The following is a 16,341-nucleotide window of genomic DNA, read 5'->3' on the forward strand; positions in this document are numbered from 1 at the left end:
ATTTGCTTTCAAAGTAGATAACCTTTTGCGAACTGGAAACCCTTTGCAGCTGTCAATTGTTTCTCACTCTATGCAAAGTGATTGTAAAACTGATTTTAAAGGCTTTCTAGTTCAGTTTTAGGAAGTGGAGATACAAAAGTGTATAAATGATGCACCCCAAACTCCAGGACACTTAATTCTCAATATTACTGGAATATCAACTCGCATGTGGAATCCCCAGCGGACTTAACTGCAGGTACAACAAACAAAAAGCAACTTATCATTCCTGTGTGAGGAAAATGAGTGAAGTGTTCGGCTGACAAATTGCAATTGCAGTTCTCAAAGGGTTCAATTACTTCGACCACCCATTGAAAAACATGGAATGATTTACTTAATGTCTCTGGGAGTTGGATTTCTCATGCTGTGTTCTGATAATTGCTCTGACTGAATATCTGCTGTCCCACCTCCTTCCCCCCGACCCCACACATCCTGCTGCATAGACTACCTCTGGAGATCATGACCGTCGTCTGTCAGTGTGAGGATATAGAAACCATTGAGGGGGTCCCTGTATATGTTACAGGGGTCGCACAGGTAACTTGACCTTAACATTGCTCTATTTTTGTGTCTCTTTTTTTCTGCCCTCTCCCCCTTTGCCCCACTACCTCAACCCACTCCCTCCCTCCCTTCCCATTCCTCCCCAGCAGCAACTGAATGTTGACCTCTAATGCAGCACCTTCACTGCTTTATTCCCCTCAGCATCACGGCCAAGTGGCATGGCCCGTAGCACTGTAGGTATTGCACAGAAAGGCAATGGATTAAACCAAACGAAGAGGGAAGAAAAAGGTTGGAAGGGACAGACGGTTTTAAATTTTAGTGAAAGAAAGACCAAAATGGGTGCACGTTGAGTGCGTTCGTTCCCCTGCCACCTCCACGTCTGAAGGACAGGAATGTCTAATGCCCTTTGGAACAAACTGTTCTTTTGGGCATTGATCACAGGTTGCAATTCTCAAATGGACAGTCCCAGATTTCATCAGAATTTATAAAATCTTCTAATTGTGAAATGCATCAATTGCAATGATGACAAACCAAACTCTTTTCTGTAGAAAAGCTGCAGTCTTCCCTACCAGGTTATGGGGATTGACTTGATGTTATGAATTATCGAGTGGCCTGAATTATAAGCCACATTGGTGTGTTCTTTAAAACAACTAACTTCTTTGTACGTAATACTTTATTGCATAAAATGGTTGGTGTGGCATTTTCTTCTGAAGGTGTTCTAACTAAGTGGAATCACCCACCCTGTGACGATCTCAAGACCCATACAATGATCTCTCTTTGATATTAATTATTTAGCTTGGCTTTTTTTTTTGAGCACTGTACAGTACCTCTAGTTGGGTTTCAAAGGTGAGCAGTGAAAAGATTGGAATAAAAAGGAAGTGAGGCTTGAGGCCTGTCATGTGACCTGGAATTTGCGAGTGTTTTACGTTTTTCACAGGATTTCCCTTGAGATTATGACGCTTCAGCCCAAGTGTGAGGATGTAGAGACCGCAGAGGGGGTAGCACTAACTGTCACAGGGGTCGCTCAGGTAAATAACCCCAAAATCCCAAAAAAAAATCTAATTTCTAAAAACTCTTTGCAGCCTGAGTCTGTCAAAAGGCACAAAAAAAGTTACTAATGCTTTTGCTTATCTTAACAAAACAGTAGGAGGCCACTTATTCTGTAATTCTTATATGAATAACATTCAAGGGTGGAAAATGTGTTTTAATAAGACCTGACTGTGATAACATTCAGGCTTGTGGCCATTTATATTGATCAAGTGTCCTCCATGTCTTTCACACTGAGCAGCACAGAGCTGTGTGAGCGTTGAAGCTCGTAGTGACATAGAGCAGACCCATGGAAAGTGTCATTGGACAGCCCTAGGACCTGTGCAACAAAATTCTACATTTGTCAATGAAAAAGTCCTAAAGAATCTAGTATGAAACCTCTCACATGAACAATTTTCCACCCCTGAATATGAATGGTGAGCTGATTGTTCACTTTGAAACCATGGGAACATTTTCTGTAACATTCAATTAACTTTGCAGGATTTGGTTATTTTACTTTTTGAATTTTTTTTTTGATTATTCTGCCTCAACTGGTTAAGTGGAACTGCATGACCTTAAGATGAATGGCATTCTCCCTGGTTTGAGCCCATACAGCATGGGAAGTCGCAAGAATCCCGAGTTCTTAGTGTCTCCTATTGGGACACCAGCCTATTACAATGCAACATGTGCCCAAGAACTTACAGCAAGTTACCTGTGCTTTCACTGGACATTTTTGACAACTATACAAAATCTGGAAGCATTCAACTGACTGCTAGTAAACTGCCTTATTTACGGATAAATTGTTGGTTTTAAAAAACAAATGCATGTGGGTCCTTGGCTTTATAGGTAGAGGCACTGAGTACAAAAGCATGAAAGTTATGTTAAAGCTTTAAAGATCACTGGTTAGGTCTCAGCTAAAGAATATTGAGTTCAGTTCTGGCCCCCAGGGTAGCAGCAGCATGTAAAGATAATGCATATAATAAATTAAATATTTATCTGGTAATATCACAAATGATTATTCCATGCACCCCTGCCAAGAATTGTCATATTTTACTATATCACTGTCATCTATAAATCTCCAGATATGAATTGGCTTCCTCACCCAACAGTAATAACCCTTAAACTAGGATGAGTGACAGCAAACTTTTTTCCTTAATACTTCTTCAAGCCCTTAGAATTATGAGTTTTTCAATATGGACATAATCTGTTGGTAACGCTATGAGACCCTTTCACAATGAATTTTAATTGAACCTAACAGAGTGACTCGATCAGGAATAGCAGAATAAAGTTGTTTGAGGCAAACTGAAAAAATGGAGCTAGATTAATTTATTTGCCGAGAAATAACCGACTACTCAGGGCAGCTGCAGGGAGAGAGAGAAAATTAATTACCTGCGGAATTGAATGGAGAAAAGAAACCTGAGGGAACAAACTTTTTGACATTGTGATCCAAGAAAAGATGGGAGAAGAATTGGTTGGAAAAATTGTCAAGATTTTCGATAGAGAATGATTGAAGATCTGAACATTAATTTCCTAAGTAGGTAGGTCATTTCATGAAAGTAGGACCAAATCCTTTTTTTCCTATTGCAACAGGGTGCCTGATATGCATAAAAACCATGAACCTCTAAACTAAGTTGCCAAAAAAATCATCCTCAGCGGAGTCTTTGTTGGATGTAGAGTGCAGGCACTGCCCTTTTGGGGCGCACACCATGTATTCAAGTCCCAAGAGCTTAGATAGAGTTTGTTAGGAGGCTGTGCTCAAGAAATCCCCATATGTGCACAGAGTTACATTTGGAGTTTAATTAGTTAAAGCCCTGTGGCCCATCAGCATCATTCATTGATGAGCTGTTTTAAAAAATACATCTGTGGCTTCATAAATAGAGGCATAGTATGCAAAATCATCAAAGTTATGCTATACCTTTTATAAGCTGCAGATTAGGCTTCAGCTAGAGTGCCAGCCACGGCTCAGTGAGTAGCATTCTTGCCTCTGTGTCTGAAGGTAATGGGCTCAAGTCCCACTTCAGAGACTTGAGCCAATAATCTAGGCTGGAGTGCAGTACTGAGGAAGTGTCGCACTTTCAGAAGCACAGTCATTCGAATGAGACATTAAACTGAGGTCTTACCTGCCCCCACCTCCAGGTAAAAGATTTCGTGGCATTATTTCAAAGAGCAGGGGGAGTCCTGGCTGATTTCCTGGCCAATATTGATCCTTCAATCAATATCACCCTTTGTTAAATTATTATTTGCAAATTGGCAGTTGTGTTTCCTACATTACAAATATAACTATGCTTCAGAAGAATGGCCTGGCTTTAAAACACATTGGGCAATCCTGAACTCATGATAGGCTCCATACTATTGTAAGTGTTACTTGCTGTCGGGAGTATTGTGTCCAATTTCAGTCACTACACTGTAGGAAGAGTGGGGTGGGGAGGTCGAGGAGTTTTACCAAAATTACACAATTATACCAAGGAGGAGGGACTTTAGTTATGTGGCGGGAACTATGTGGTAGAGAACTAGAGAGTGTACAAAGGAGATTTACGAGGATGTTGCCAGGACTGCAAAATTGTTGCTATGAGGAAAGATTGGATGGGCTGGTGGTATTCTCCTCTGAACAGAAGAGGCTGAGGGGAGATTTGATTGAGATGTACAAAATTAAGAGGGGCCTGGATAGAGTGGATGGGAAGAGCCTACTTACTTTAGAACAGAGGTCAGTGACTAAGGGGCATAGATTTAAAGTGATTGGTAGAACCATTAAGAGAGGAGATGAAGAAAAATGTTTTCCCCCAGAGAGTGGTAGGTGTCTGGAACTCACTGCCTGAAAGGGTAGTTGAGGCAGAAACTCATTTCATTTAAAAGGTGCCTGGGTATGCACCAGAACTGCCCTAATCTACAGAGCCATGGGCCAAATGCTGAAAAATGGGATTAGGCTGGGTGGCTCATTTTTTCAGCTAGTGCAGACATGAGGGGCAGAGTGGTCTCCATCTGTGCCATAAACTCTTTATGATTCGAGAGAAGCTAGAGTTATTCTCCTCAGAGCAGAGAAGACTAAGGGGAGATTTAATAAAAGTTTTTTAAGTGATGGAAGGTAATTAAGGAGAAACTGTTTTTATTGACTGACAGGTTTGACGGTAACCAGAGAACACAGATTAAGATGAGAGCAGTTGAGGAGAAAAAAGATTTATATCACAAGTTATGATCTGGAATGCACTGCCTGAAAGGTGGTTGGAAGCAGATTCAATAGTAACTTTCAAAAGGGAATTGGGTAAAACCTGAAAAGGGAATTTTGCAGTGATTATAGAGAAGCAGCCCTCCCACATAATGACAACAGCTTGCATTTATAAGGCATGCAGGAGACTTTGGGAGGGGTTTAATATTTCTGTTGAAAAATGGCATTTTTTTATTCTTTCATGGGATGTGCACCTTGCTGGCAAGGCTGCCATCCCTAATCACCCATGAACTGAGTGGCTTGCTAGGCCATTTCAGAGGGCAATTAAGAGTTGACCACATTGCTGTGGATCTGGAGTCACATGTAGGCCAGACCAGGTAATGATGACAGACTTCCTTCCCTAAAGGACATTAGTGAAGCAGATGTTTTTTTTTACAACAATCACTGACAGTTACACGGTCACCATTACTAAGACTAGCTATTAATTCCAGATTTTATCAATTGAATTTATATTCCACCAGCTGCCATGGTGAAATTTGAACTCCTGTCCCCAGAGCATTATCCCAGGCCTCCTGATTACTTATCCAATGACATTAACACATCATCACCATCTTCCTCTAACAGTGCACCACCTCCTCAGTGCTGTACTGAAGTGTCAACATGAATTATGTTCAAGTTCTTGAGTTCTGGATTTCACCAAGGATCTATCCTGGACTCCTTCCTCAGGTAAATTCTGCCTCTTGGCCACATAGGGTCAGCTTATGCAAACATACTGATAACGACCTCTCCACCATTTCTCACGGTCACTGCACTGCCAGACTGCTTATCTGACATCCAGTCTTGAATGACCAGCAATTTCCACTATTTAAATAGTGGGAACACTGAAGCCTTTGTCTTCAATCTCTGCCATGTTCCATATATTGATCTTTTCCACCACACACACATATACACACACACACACACACACACACCCACCCCCCTTCCCCAACCATCAGCCCCGTCCCCCACCAACACTATCTCATGCCGAACGCTGCTTGATGCCCTAAATAACTACATGTCTAAACCCATTGCCTCTGCATCACAAAGGATCCTGTGACGCAAAAACAAAATAATGCAGATGATCCCATGATCTTCTGATTCAGGCAAGAGATGGGCCCTGTCACCCAGACGTATCCGGTAGCATAGATGAGAGGCCAGTCGGGAGAGCATTGGAATAGCTGAATCTGGTGGTGAAAAAGCCATGGATTGGGGTTTCAGTGGCAATTGGACTGGACTGGAGTGGGGTGATGTTGCAGAGGGAGAGATAGTTAGCCTTTGTGATGCAGAGGCAATGGGATTAGAAGCGCAGCTATTTAGGATATTAAGGTTGCAATCGGTGTTCAGCTTGAGATGGTGTCTGGGGAAGGGGTGGGGAAGATCAATATACAGAACATGGCAGAGGTTGAAGACAAAGTGGTGGAAATTGCTGGTCATCTAAGACCAGATGTCAGGTAAGCAGTCTGGCCGTGGAATGACTGTGAGAGATGTTGGAGAGGTAGTTATCATGTGTTTGTACAAGCTGACCCCATGTGGCCAAGAGGCAGCATGTACCTGAGGAACAGGGAGTCCAGGATAGATCCCTGGCAAACCCCAGAACTAGCAGCACAGAAATTAACAAAATCGTCTCAACTTACTTTGGATGTGTGACTGACATGAGGTTAGTGGAATGGCAAAATTGATGCCATGCCCCAGTACTCCTTAACAGCAACTGTTATGAGTATTTTAGAAACTTGTCACATATAGTATTTATAATTGAAAGAATTTGAGTCTGCAGAATATTACCCTTGGATTGATATTTATCTTATGAGTGATGCAAACCTGCAATGTGACCTAAATTGTGGTCTTTGAAGAGTTTGCAGTGACACAGATTCCCATGGCTGAGTTCATTGCCCTGATAACCATTCTTTTTTTCCAGTTGCACATTCAACCTTCAAACTGGAACAGATTACTGCCAAATCTCTTTGTAACAGACTTAAAACCCAGGGGTAGTGATATGTGACTCTCAAATTTTGAGAAAAGATAACCATTTGTACTTGGACAGAGGAAATCTTGAATCTGGAGAGAGAATGAGGCTCTTGCCTCCAAGCGGAGGCTTTGATCTTGAGTGGGGCTTGAAAAACTCACTTCTGAGTTTTGTTACAAACCTGCCTCAAACGCCAGGCTAAAAAGCATATATTACATTGGACTGTGAAGTCTGCCTGCAGCCATCTCTTTACTTCACATGTTCAGCTTCCCTGTGACCTAGATATTAATGAATTCAACATTGGAGAACTTTGAGGTTTTTATTTAAACCTAACAGTAGAGGAAATCACTAGCTGTGGCATGGAGTAATACAAGCCAGAAGATACCAGGTTTGATATTTTGTCTAGAGGGGTTACTGGTCCAGTTTACTCTTTCTTTACTGTTAAGTTCATTATTTCAAATTATTTGTTAATAAGTTATTGCATAATTTTATTCTCTTTTTCCTTAACACAAAATTTTGATTTTAACTTAACAGTGTAGACTATTGGCCTTCAGATCTATAGGTTAGAAAGAGGAGAGAAGTCAGCAGGAAGTTCACATTGTCCCATTGCTCCATAGTGACTGTTACTGGATGGAGCACATTTGAATGTCCAGATGAGGACAGCATAGGGTTCAACTGTGATGCTTTCCAGAGTCGATTACTCTAATGAAAACCCCCTGGCTAGGCTCGCACATGAAGCATGAGTACCTGGGCAAGGCACCTGAACCCTGGTAAGAGCTTCAGGCAGCGAGGGAGAAATTAAGCAAACACAAGATTACTGTTGAAAGTTATAATATTTCCCTTTATCGTGTCTACTTGTTTTTTTTAGTTTCAGCCCCCCCCCACCAAAGCTTGCGAAGAACAATTTGGAATGTAAGAACATGCGTCAGTTTTTTGGGATTCAAATTGAGTTGTAATTAAGGTGCCAGTTTTTCTTTCGTCAACGTAATTTCCATAAGTGATCACACTAATTAGCGTAGGCGGCTAGATTTGCAAGGTGTATTTGTGCTCAGTGAAGAGGAAGTAAATTTTTATTTTGAGTTGTTTTCCCTTGGGGGGGAAAACCACCAGGATATAATTTCCCCTTTCTGCACCCCTGGACTGGCTTTTGTTGTGGGCTTGTTGATGTACTTATCGATGTGGGAGCCAGTGTTGACAGATGGAATGATGTTGTTATAATGGTGTCAACGCACTGTCAGCCAGTCTGTTCCATTGGACGCTGAACCAGAAGCCCTGGCTGATATTGCATTGTAGGGTGCATCGATGTTGTCTGGTTGTTTTCCTTCTGTCTAGGGCAAGTGATGAATGTAATTTATTCTCCCCCTTTTTAAAGTTAGCTGCAAGTCACACTGATCACAGAATCACAAAATCTTTACAGTGCAGAAGGAGGCCATTAAGCCTGTTGTGCACTGGCTCTCCGAAAGAGCACTCCTGCCTTATCCAAATAACCCAGCACATTCATTCTTTCCAGGTAGCAACCAATTCCCTTTTGAATATATCTCGATCGAACTTGCCTCCACCACCCTCTCAAAAAGTTTGTTCCAGACTCCACCTACTCTCTGGATCACTTTTACTTCTTTTGCCAATTATTTTGAATCTGTGCCCTCTAGTTCTTGATGTTCTCTTGAGTGGGAACAGTTTCTCACTACTTATCCTGTCCATAACTCTCAGGGTCTTGAATATCTCTATTTCAAGCCCCCTCTCAGCTTTCCTTTCTCCAAGGAATACAGTCCCAATCTCGCCAATCTATCCTCATAACTACTGTTATTTATCCCTGGAATCATTCCTCTCTACTCTCTTCACTGTCTTTATACCCTTTCTCAAGTATGGCACCCAGAACTGAATGCAGTTGAGGCCTAACTAGTGTCTTAAACAATCGATTTAATGCCTTGTAAGTAAAACGCCCACCTTTGTGTGTTGAGCATGGGAGTGTTTATGAACTGCAGTTGATAGGAGGGAGACATGTGTGTTCCCTGTGTCCTGTGCTGCTAAAAAGTACCCAAATTCTCATGGCGCATTGCAGGACTGAATCTTTTAAGTAAGACTAAAATTATATTTTTACTTGCAAAATTTCTCTAACCCAATAGAAAATATCCATAAACATTATAAGCTACAATTAATTATAAACGAAAACAGTCACATTCAACAAGACTATTCCATCTGTAGAAAGGCATAGTAATTTGCCCCATCAAGCCCAACCTATGTATGATTCTTTCACGGACCCACTCTCCTTTACCGAGCACAAGACCACCTCCTGTTGATCCCCTATGTCAATGAACAACTAAGCTCCTGCCCCTTGGGGAAAAAATTAAACACGGCACTGCTCTGGAATCCCATTAGTTTGGTGGAGAGATAATTACTCTCTGTTCCTTGCATTAGCACCTGAGCTGAAGTTCCTTTTTTTAAAATTAGCTCCTGGAAATTACCAACGCTACTCTCTCCCTTCAATATTTCATTCGTTCGCAGTAAGTGGGTGGCTGCCCTTAGTGAGTCCTCACGATAAGTGCCACTAAAGAGATGGCTGTAGATCATCTGTGTGAATTTTTAAAAATTTGTGTTTGCCACAATTCGAGTCTTGCATTAGCAGCAGTAACCTCAAAGTTCATAGAATTTTACAGCCCAGTAGGAGGTCATTCAGCTCATTGTGCCTGTGCTCACGCTTTGAACAAACTATCCAATTAGTCTTATGAGCCCTGCTCTTTTCCCAGAACCCTTCAGACTTTTCCACCTTCAAGTACTTATCCGGTTCCCATCAAACATTTTGAGTAGCCAAAGTCATACTGAAAGAGACTGTTCCATCTGTAGCAAGGCATAGTAATTTGCCCCATCAACTTGGTGCCTGCTAAGTGCTTGTGCCACTGTTCCTTGATAGACCTGCCCCACTCAATCCACTGCAGTTCTAAAGGTAAATCCCACTGTACTGTCGACTCATTCTCTCCTGGATCTCCCAATCTGCCGCCTCCTTTCTTTGATTAAGTAAACATGCTCATTGCATTAACATGCTTTGTTAATGATGCAAACGGACACCCAGTATGACACACTGGTTCCTGGCCCTTAGCTGTGTTTTTAATTAAAGAAATATTTTTTCTTATATTACCTTGTACTGCTGCCTAATGGTCTGTTTCCAGAAGAGGCCAATTTAGAACATTGAGGACTGGCCTCCTCCAACAGCTGTACTAGTGAGCGAAGTCATGAGGCAGTATTTCATCCTGGAGGAATAATGCAGAGGGGTTATTGTGCTATTGCTTTCCCGAGATATAAGGGAAGTCTAAAAGTGCCAGAAGCTGAAATATTGACGCCAGTTACCTTATCTTTGGGACTGAGTGATTTAGGATTAAAATAAAAGTGAGTGATGAGTATGGTGCCGCTAGAGTTCTTTGTTGTGCACATCCATTTCAAGGAGCTAGAATAGGTGAGATGTGAGAGTGACAAGAACCAGGGTTTCTTATGGAGTTGGCATGCTAAAGTGCACTCATCCGGCTTCACTCTACCTGCCCCCTCCAGTGCATGATTACAGGGTCCCCAAGGGTTATTATAAAATGGGAACTGCAGCATAGAATGGCAAAAGGCCTAGAGCTGAGGTAGAAACTCTGTGGGGAAGGCAGTTGGTACTGGTGGGGTTGTGCTGTGATGAGTCTGATGGGTTAGCATCAAACAGTGAAGAAGGTCTCATAGAATGACCTTGCTGTGTACTTGTGTGAGAGAATGGAATTAACGCATGAATTTTAAATGTAAAATTTACTGAAATGCAGCTTTCCCAAATCTAATGAAATCTTAAGGCTGAAATGATGGGATTTACAATCCTATCTGTGACTGCTGTCAGTGACTTAACTAGGCCATGATGGCCAAGCATATCTGCAAAAGAAGAGTGCATGTTGGTTGCAATAGTCTGCGTTTGTGTACATTGTACTGGATTATGGTTGGGTAATATTTCCAGTGATCAGGAGTTTCTCTGTTCCCTGTCTTCTGAACGGGTTTGGGGGCGGTGGGGTGGGGGGGTGGGGGGCGGTGGGGTGGGGGGGGTGGGGGGCGGGGTGGGGGGGGGGGGTGCCTTAACTGAAGAGGAAAAAATTATTCAAAGTCTTGACTATTTAGATTTTCTGTTTTAACATAGATGAAGTTGCCCCAATAGCCAGGGCTGTTCAGCCACTGAGTAGCTGAGCCCAATTAAGTTCTTGTTTTTGTGCTGCTTTTGTTCAGCTCAGATGAGACAGAAGTTTGATTGCTACAGTTGTCCTCATGCCCCCTGCGCCGCCACCCCACCCCCACCCCTGCAGTGAACTGCGAATCCCTGCATTAGAAAGAGGAAAATCAGGTAGGACTCCTGCTCTTCAAAAATAATTAGCACTGGTAGCGGTGATCGACCGAAGGGCAATTCCTCTGCTCATTGGTCCACACCTCACAGTGTTTTCCTTTTCAGTTACCCATAGGAGCCTCCCATTTTCAATTTCAATGAGTAATATCATTAGGGAAAAGAATGCATGAGACAATTTCCTATTGCCTTCCTCATGTGTGCTGAAGTCCTCTTCCTGAAGGACCCTCTGCCTGTAAGCAACCATTATTCCTCGAGGCCCTAACTCTTCCGCTATCACCACCAAAAGTCTGCTGGCTGCGCCATTTGCTCGGGCTTGTAACCCTGAGCATGGGACCCTTACCTGGGCCTAGGGCAACTCACAAAAGGCAGACATGACCATCCCCTGAGTTCTTAAATGACTAGTAGCCTCTGCTGTCAAATGTAAATTGCCAGTTAAGGACAGGATCAGGGCTGGTTGTGATGGTTAGTGTGGTTGAATATCCTGGCAATGTTCATCGCGTAGACTCATGGACATTTGGCCAATGTACTGGAGGAGGGCAACCCCTGCCCCCAGGGAATTGTACCCCTGCAGAATTCCGTGCCTTCAGAAGAAGACGACAAGAAGGGGGACAAAATTGGCAAAGATTCCTTTTGAAAACAAAAGCATTTGATTTGATTTAATTTTTTAAAGATACTGTCTTTCTACTTCCAAACGGTAAGTTCTCTGTGTCCCTTTACACACAGAACTCAACCTCCAAAATCACAGGCTGCCACAAGATTATTAATGTGTAGGTGGAAAGAAAAGATAGAAAACAGATTATATCTTTTTAAGCTCAGGTGTCACACAGTTAAATTTCAATCATCAATGTTTTAAAAAATGGGAATGATTAGCACTTTATTATTCAGTGTAAATTGAATCTGGACAGTATCTTGAGTTTAAATTTCGCAGCCTCTGTTGTGCACTGCTGACCACTTCCGAAATCTTTTTCTTCCCCCACCTGAAATTCTAAAAACACTTTTTGTCTAATCTCTCACCTCTGCATGTACATCACAGAACAGTTTGTCAGGTTGTGCTGCTGCTGTGAAAGGGCTGGTAGAGACTGAAAGGAAAAGTGTATGGCTACTGATCATTAAATTATAGACCATTTTGGAAATGCACTCTGCTCTGCCATATTGGAACATTGACTCAGTTGGTTCAATAAAACTTTGCAGCCTTGTACAGGTGATTTAGACTATAATTCTAGTGTGAATCACTCCTCTCTATTGGGGTATACAGTGATCATACTTTACATTGCAGCATGTGCAATGTGATCAGCTTACAACTCAAAAGTGGAAACGTTTATGGATGTTTGTAATTTCTTGCCAACCCATTTGATTGGTCTTTGTTCATAAATATCAGTCAAAGTACAGCCAAGAACCAACTCCAAAATGGCAGATAGATCAGTGACTTGTTGGCTATGATAAACCCAGACTGTGCTTGCTTGCCATGCTAAGGCACTGAAGGTGGAGGGAGGCAGTGACAGGTGCAAGGTTTGAAACACTGGAGGGGAGAAAAGACTGGGATGAAGGGAACACCCAAACTAAAATAGAGAAATTGTAATTGTCAAAAGCATTGCCAGCACAAAGCTTATGTTTCCTATCTCATCAGCATCTTTCACTCCTGGCTTATTGTGTTTTTTTTAATAATTCTCCTATCTATTTTCCTTGCTGTTTCTCCTTCCTTCCTCCTCCCCACCATAAACATTCTTGATTATAAAAAGATGGACTCAGGAATTTGAGTGAATATTCATCCAAAGCTTATTGAATTAATGCTTCCTGATTGCATCATTGTAATTTATTCTGTGGTTTGTGAACCATTGCGTCATATCTTTGGTTTGTATATCTCTGCACTCAAGATGTGATCACATTTTGAAGGCGATTTTACATGTTTGCTTTTTGGCTCCTCCCTGAAGACTTTGAATATACACACTGTGTTGGGGGAAGATACTGGACTGAAGACTGGCATCACTGTTAGCTGATTTCAGCTGGGCCAGTAGTTGGAGATTCTACTTTTATCAGCCTCGTTGCTGGGGGTGGAAGTAAATCATCCAGAGGAGCACGCTCCAGTCTCTCCCACCCTGCCCCGCCCCCCCCCAAACTTCTTGGTCACTTCTTGATCAGTAATTGCTGGGCAATGCAAAACATAGATAGGGTCAGATGCCAATGGATGTTGCAAGTGGTCAAATAGCATCCCAAAAGTAGTTGTTTGAGTTCATGTGAAGGTCAAGGTAGTGGAGAGCCACCAGTGACATGAATCAGCTTGCAAAGAGTAAGGGAGACATGTTGTTGAGGTGGGGTTGGGGGGGAGACAGAAGAGAGTGCACAGTGCTAGATGGAAGTTTAAAAATTGGGAGAGGTGGTGCTAGCAGGGATTAGCAAAATTGGACTAATTCAAAGGCATCATTAACTTTTCAGGCAATCAACTGAAGCAGTGTGAGATATGGTAAATATCTCCCCTCTTGGTGCTGATCTAGATCTGTACTTCCAGGAGTTGATTTCTGCACAATCTATGTTCCACATTATTTAATTTCAACACAAATGATCTGCAGTAAAACTTTATTTTTATTATCTGCACTTTTCCTAGATGTTTTGCATATTTGTGCCATTAATATTACAATGCAGCTACAGGTGAATGCTAAGTAATTCAAATGATTGCCCAGAAGTTAATTATACCTTAGAATTGGTCCAATGTTTTCATTCCCCCACCCCCTTGCCAATTTATAATGTTCTTCTGGCACTATACAATTCCCCTTGTATCAAGTCAAGCGAGCAACCACATTTCAGGCCACAGTGACTAGGTAAATATAGGAGAACTACTTTAATTGTCTTATACCCTATTAATGTTCAAAATCCTTCCATCTAAAAATAAAATTTTAAAAAGCAACCTAAACAGTGGTCAAATCAGTTGCCCCTTCCTCTCCCTCTCTTTCTGCAGCTCTCATTTTACCTTTAGCCAAGTGATTATAGATCAACAACAACTTGCATTTATTTGGTGCCTTCAATGTGCACATGTGCTGTTATCCCAGAACAAGGCCTACACAGTACTTTTCAGCTGCTGTGCACGGATGCTGCTTAGCAGGAACTTTAGTTGTAGGGCTGGGGGAGGTTACACAGATAGAGAGGGGCAAGGCCATGGCTGGATTTGAAATCAAGGATGAGAATTTTTATATTGGCTCTCTGTCTGGCAATGTATCAATGTAGGTCAGCGAACACGCAGGTAAATGGGAGTTAGGAAATGGGCAGCAGAGTTTTGGATGAGTTAAAGTTTACAGAGCATGTCTTTGAAAGCAGTTTTCTTCACAGTTACTGCTGCTCCGGCTATTGAACCTGTCATTGTGATGTGTGCCAGCGTGACCAGGTGATGTCAGTTTCTCCGTGATGGTCACGAAGAGCTGAATGGCCCTCTTCCATGCTATATCATCCTTTGATTTCCACCTCCTCCCACCTTTGTTTCCTCATGGCTAAGTCTTTACTGCCCTCGGGCCTGTATTGGGCACAGTGAGGAGGCTGAGATAGGGAACTCCGATTTATATAATCAGCCCGAAACTGAATTGTCAAATATAAAAACACTTCCATGGAAATTGAAATATTCTTTTATGAATAGGCCATCCACTTCCTTAAATGTCACAATACAAAATAGCAAAGTGATTCAAAATCAAATTACACTTAATTGAACAATTTTATTAAAAATTTAAATATGAAACTGTAGAGACAAATAACTTATGAGATCGGGTTGAGTATTAGAGTTTCCCAGGATAAGGGATTTGGGGAGGTGGTGCCATTAAAGTTGAAATTAACTGTGCTGCTGTTGGCAAGAGCACCAGTCATGTTTGCTTGATCATCAGGGTGACAGCTTGTTGTTTCTGGATGGGATGTGCCTCTGGTCCAGATCACAATCTGTTTTTGGTGTAAATATCCTTTGTCTTCAGGCACCTTCTGGTTGTAGAACCTGACTGAAAAGAATAGTTTCACACTGCCACCTTCCAGACTGAAGAAGGATCTTAACTAATTTTAAAAGTTTGTTACTGAACACTTGGGTTTACCTGAAATGAGGTGGGGGAGGTATCAGCCCATCGGATTGAGGCTACCTGTAATTCATTTCAACTGCTATCCGCAAGTATCTTGTTGCTGTTTAATTGTGGTTTATTGAGAAAGTAGATCTGTTTGGCATTACCTTTCCTAAATTAAGTGAAATTAAGTGACTTGGGATTCTGTTACCACAACAGTGCTGTACAATCGGAGCACTTTTCACATGCTCCCGTGCTCACAACTCTATAGTTCCTTGGACTTCTCCGGCCCTTCCACATGCGACTCTTCCCCTCCCCCCTCACTGTCAACTGCACATTTTGCTTTTTAAAATTATTTTGCCAGTTAGGCCTTGACTGTCAAAACCGCATGCCATGCTGCGTCATTTTGGACTTGCTTTGATGTATTGAAAGTATTTGATGGTGTGATTCACGCAAATGCATGTGCTGGTGAGACCTACATTTGAGCCAGTCAAATTCACATTTTCAAGTAAGTTGTAATCAGTAATTTTAAAAAAAAAGTGTTTTGCCTCTGAACCCTGCAACAACTTAATTCAGCAACATCCACAAGTGGAAGTTCAAAAAGTGATAGACAAATCTGAGTATTCGAGTTTATCGGATGATCAGAATGAACAATCTCTTAAATTACTTATCACTTAAGTTTCCTTGTTGCCAAATTGAAGTGTTACAGGGTGCAATACTGTTTTGTTGCTTTCTGCATCAGTGTGATTTTTGTTTATATTGGGTGTGCTGCATTTTTTGCTGTGCTAATCTGCTTTCATGGTGCAATCCTGCAATTTTCAACACCTTTTAGTAATCTTTAGAAAGTATTACAGAACTGTAGTCCTATTTTAATTCTGTAAGTTTTAATACCTGTTTCTGTTGATAGTCTTAAAGTATTAAGAATGTTATATAGCCATCTGTCATGTGCTGTTGGCTTATATTGTGCTCCCTATTTATAGGTGAAGGTAATGACTGATATGGAGCTGTTAGCTGTGGCGTGTGAGCAGTTCCTGGGGAAAAGTGTCCAGGAGACCAAAAGTGTGGTGTTACAAACCCTGGAAGGACACCTCCGAGCTATCTTGGGTAATTGGTGGACTTGAGTTTGTTTAAATTCTTGTCGCAAGCCTGCTGCTCCTCAGCCTCACCCAAAAAATAAGGCTATTTGCACACGCAACTGGTAATACAGCCCCCATAATTTATTGCCCATGTCTCGGTC

General features: G+C 41.8%; 1 protein-coding gene across 3 annotated transcripts in view; it reads left to right on the forward strand.

Moving 5' to 3' along the window:
- LOC121282951 (flotillin-2-like) overlaps positions 1-16,341 on the forward strand; it is a 96,168-nt gene that overhangs the window by 58,683 nt on the left and 21,144 nt on the right. The window contains exons 3-4 of one of the 3 annotated variants that reach the window (XM_041196792.1): positions 480-570; positions 16,085-16,208. In XM_041196792.1, coding sequence (XP_041052726.1) covers positions 480-570; positions 16,085-16,208 — 215 coding nt within the window. Of the gene's footprint in view, positions 1-479; positions 571-1,471; positions 1,563-16,084; positions 16,209-16,341 lie in introns of all 3 variants that reach the window. The other 2 variants (XM_041196791.1, XM_041196793.1) reach the window with 2 other exon arrangements.

Source organism: Carcharodon carcharias, chromosome 10 (genome assembly GCF_017639515.1).
Source record: "Carcharodon carcharias isolate sCarCar2 chromosome 10, sCarCar2.pri, whole genome shotgun sequence".
Classification (NCBI taxonomy): Eukaryota; Metazoa; Chordata; class Chondrichthyes; order Lamniformes; family Lamnidae; genus Carcharodon; species Carcharodon carcharias.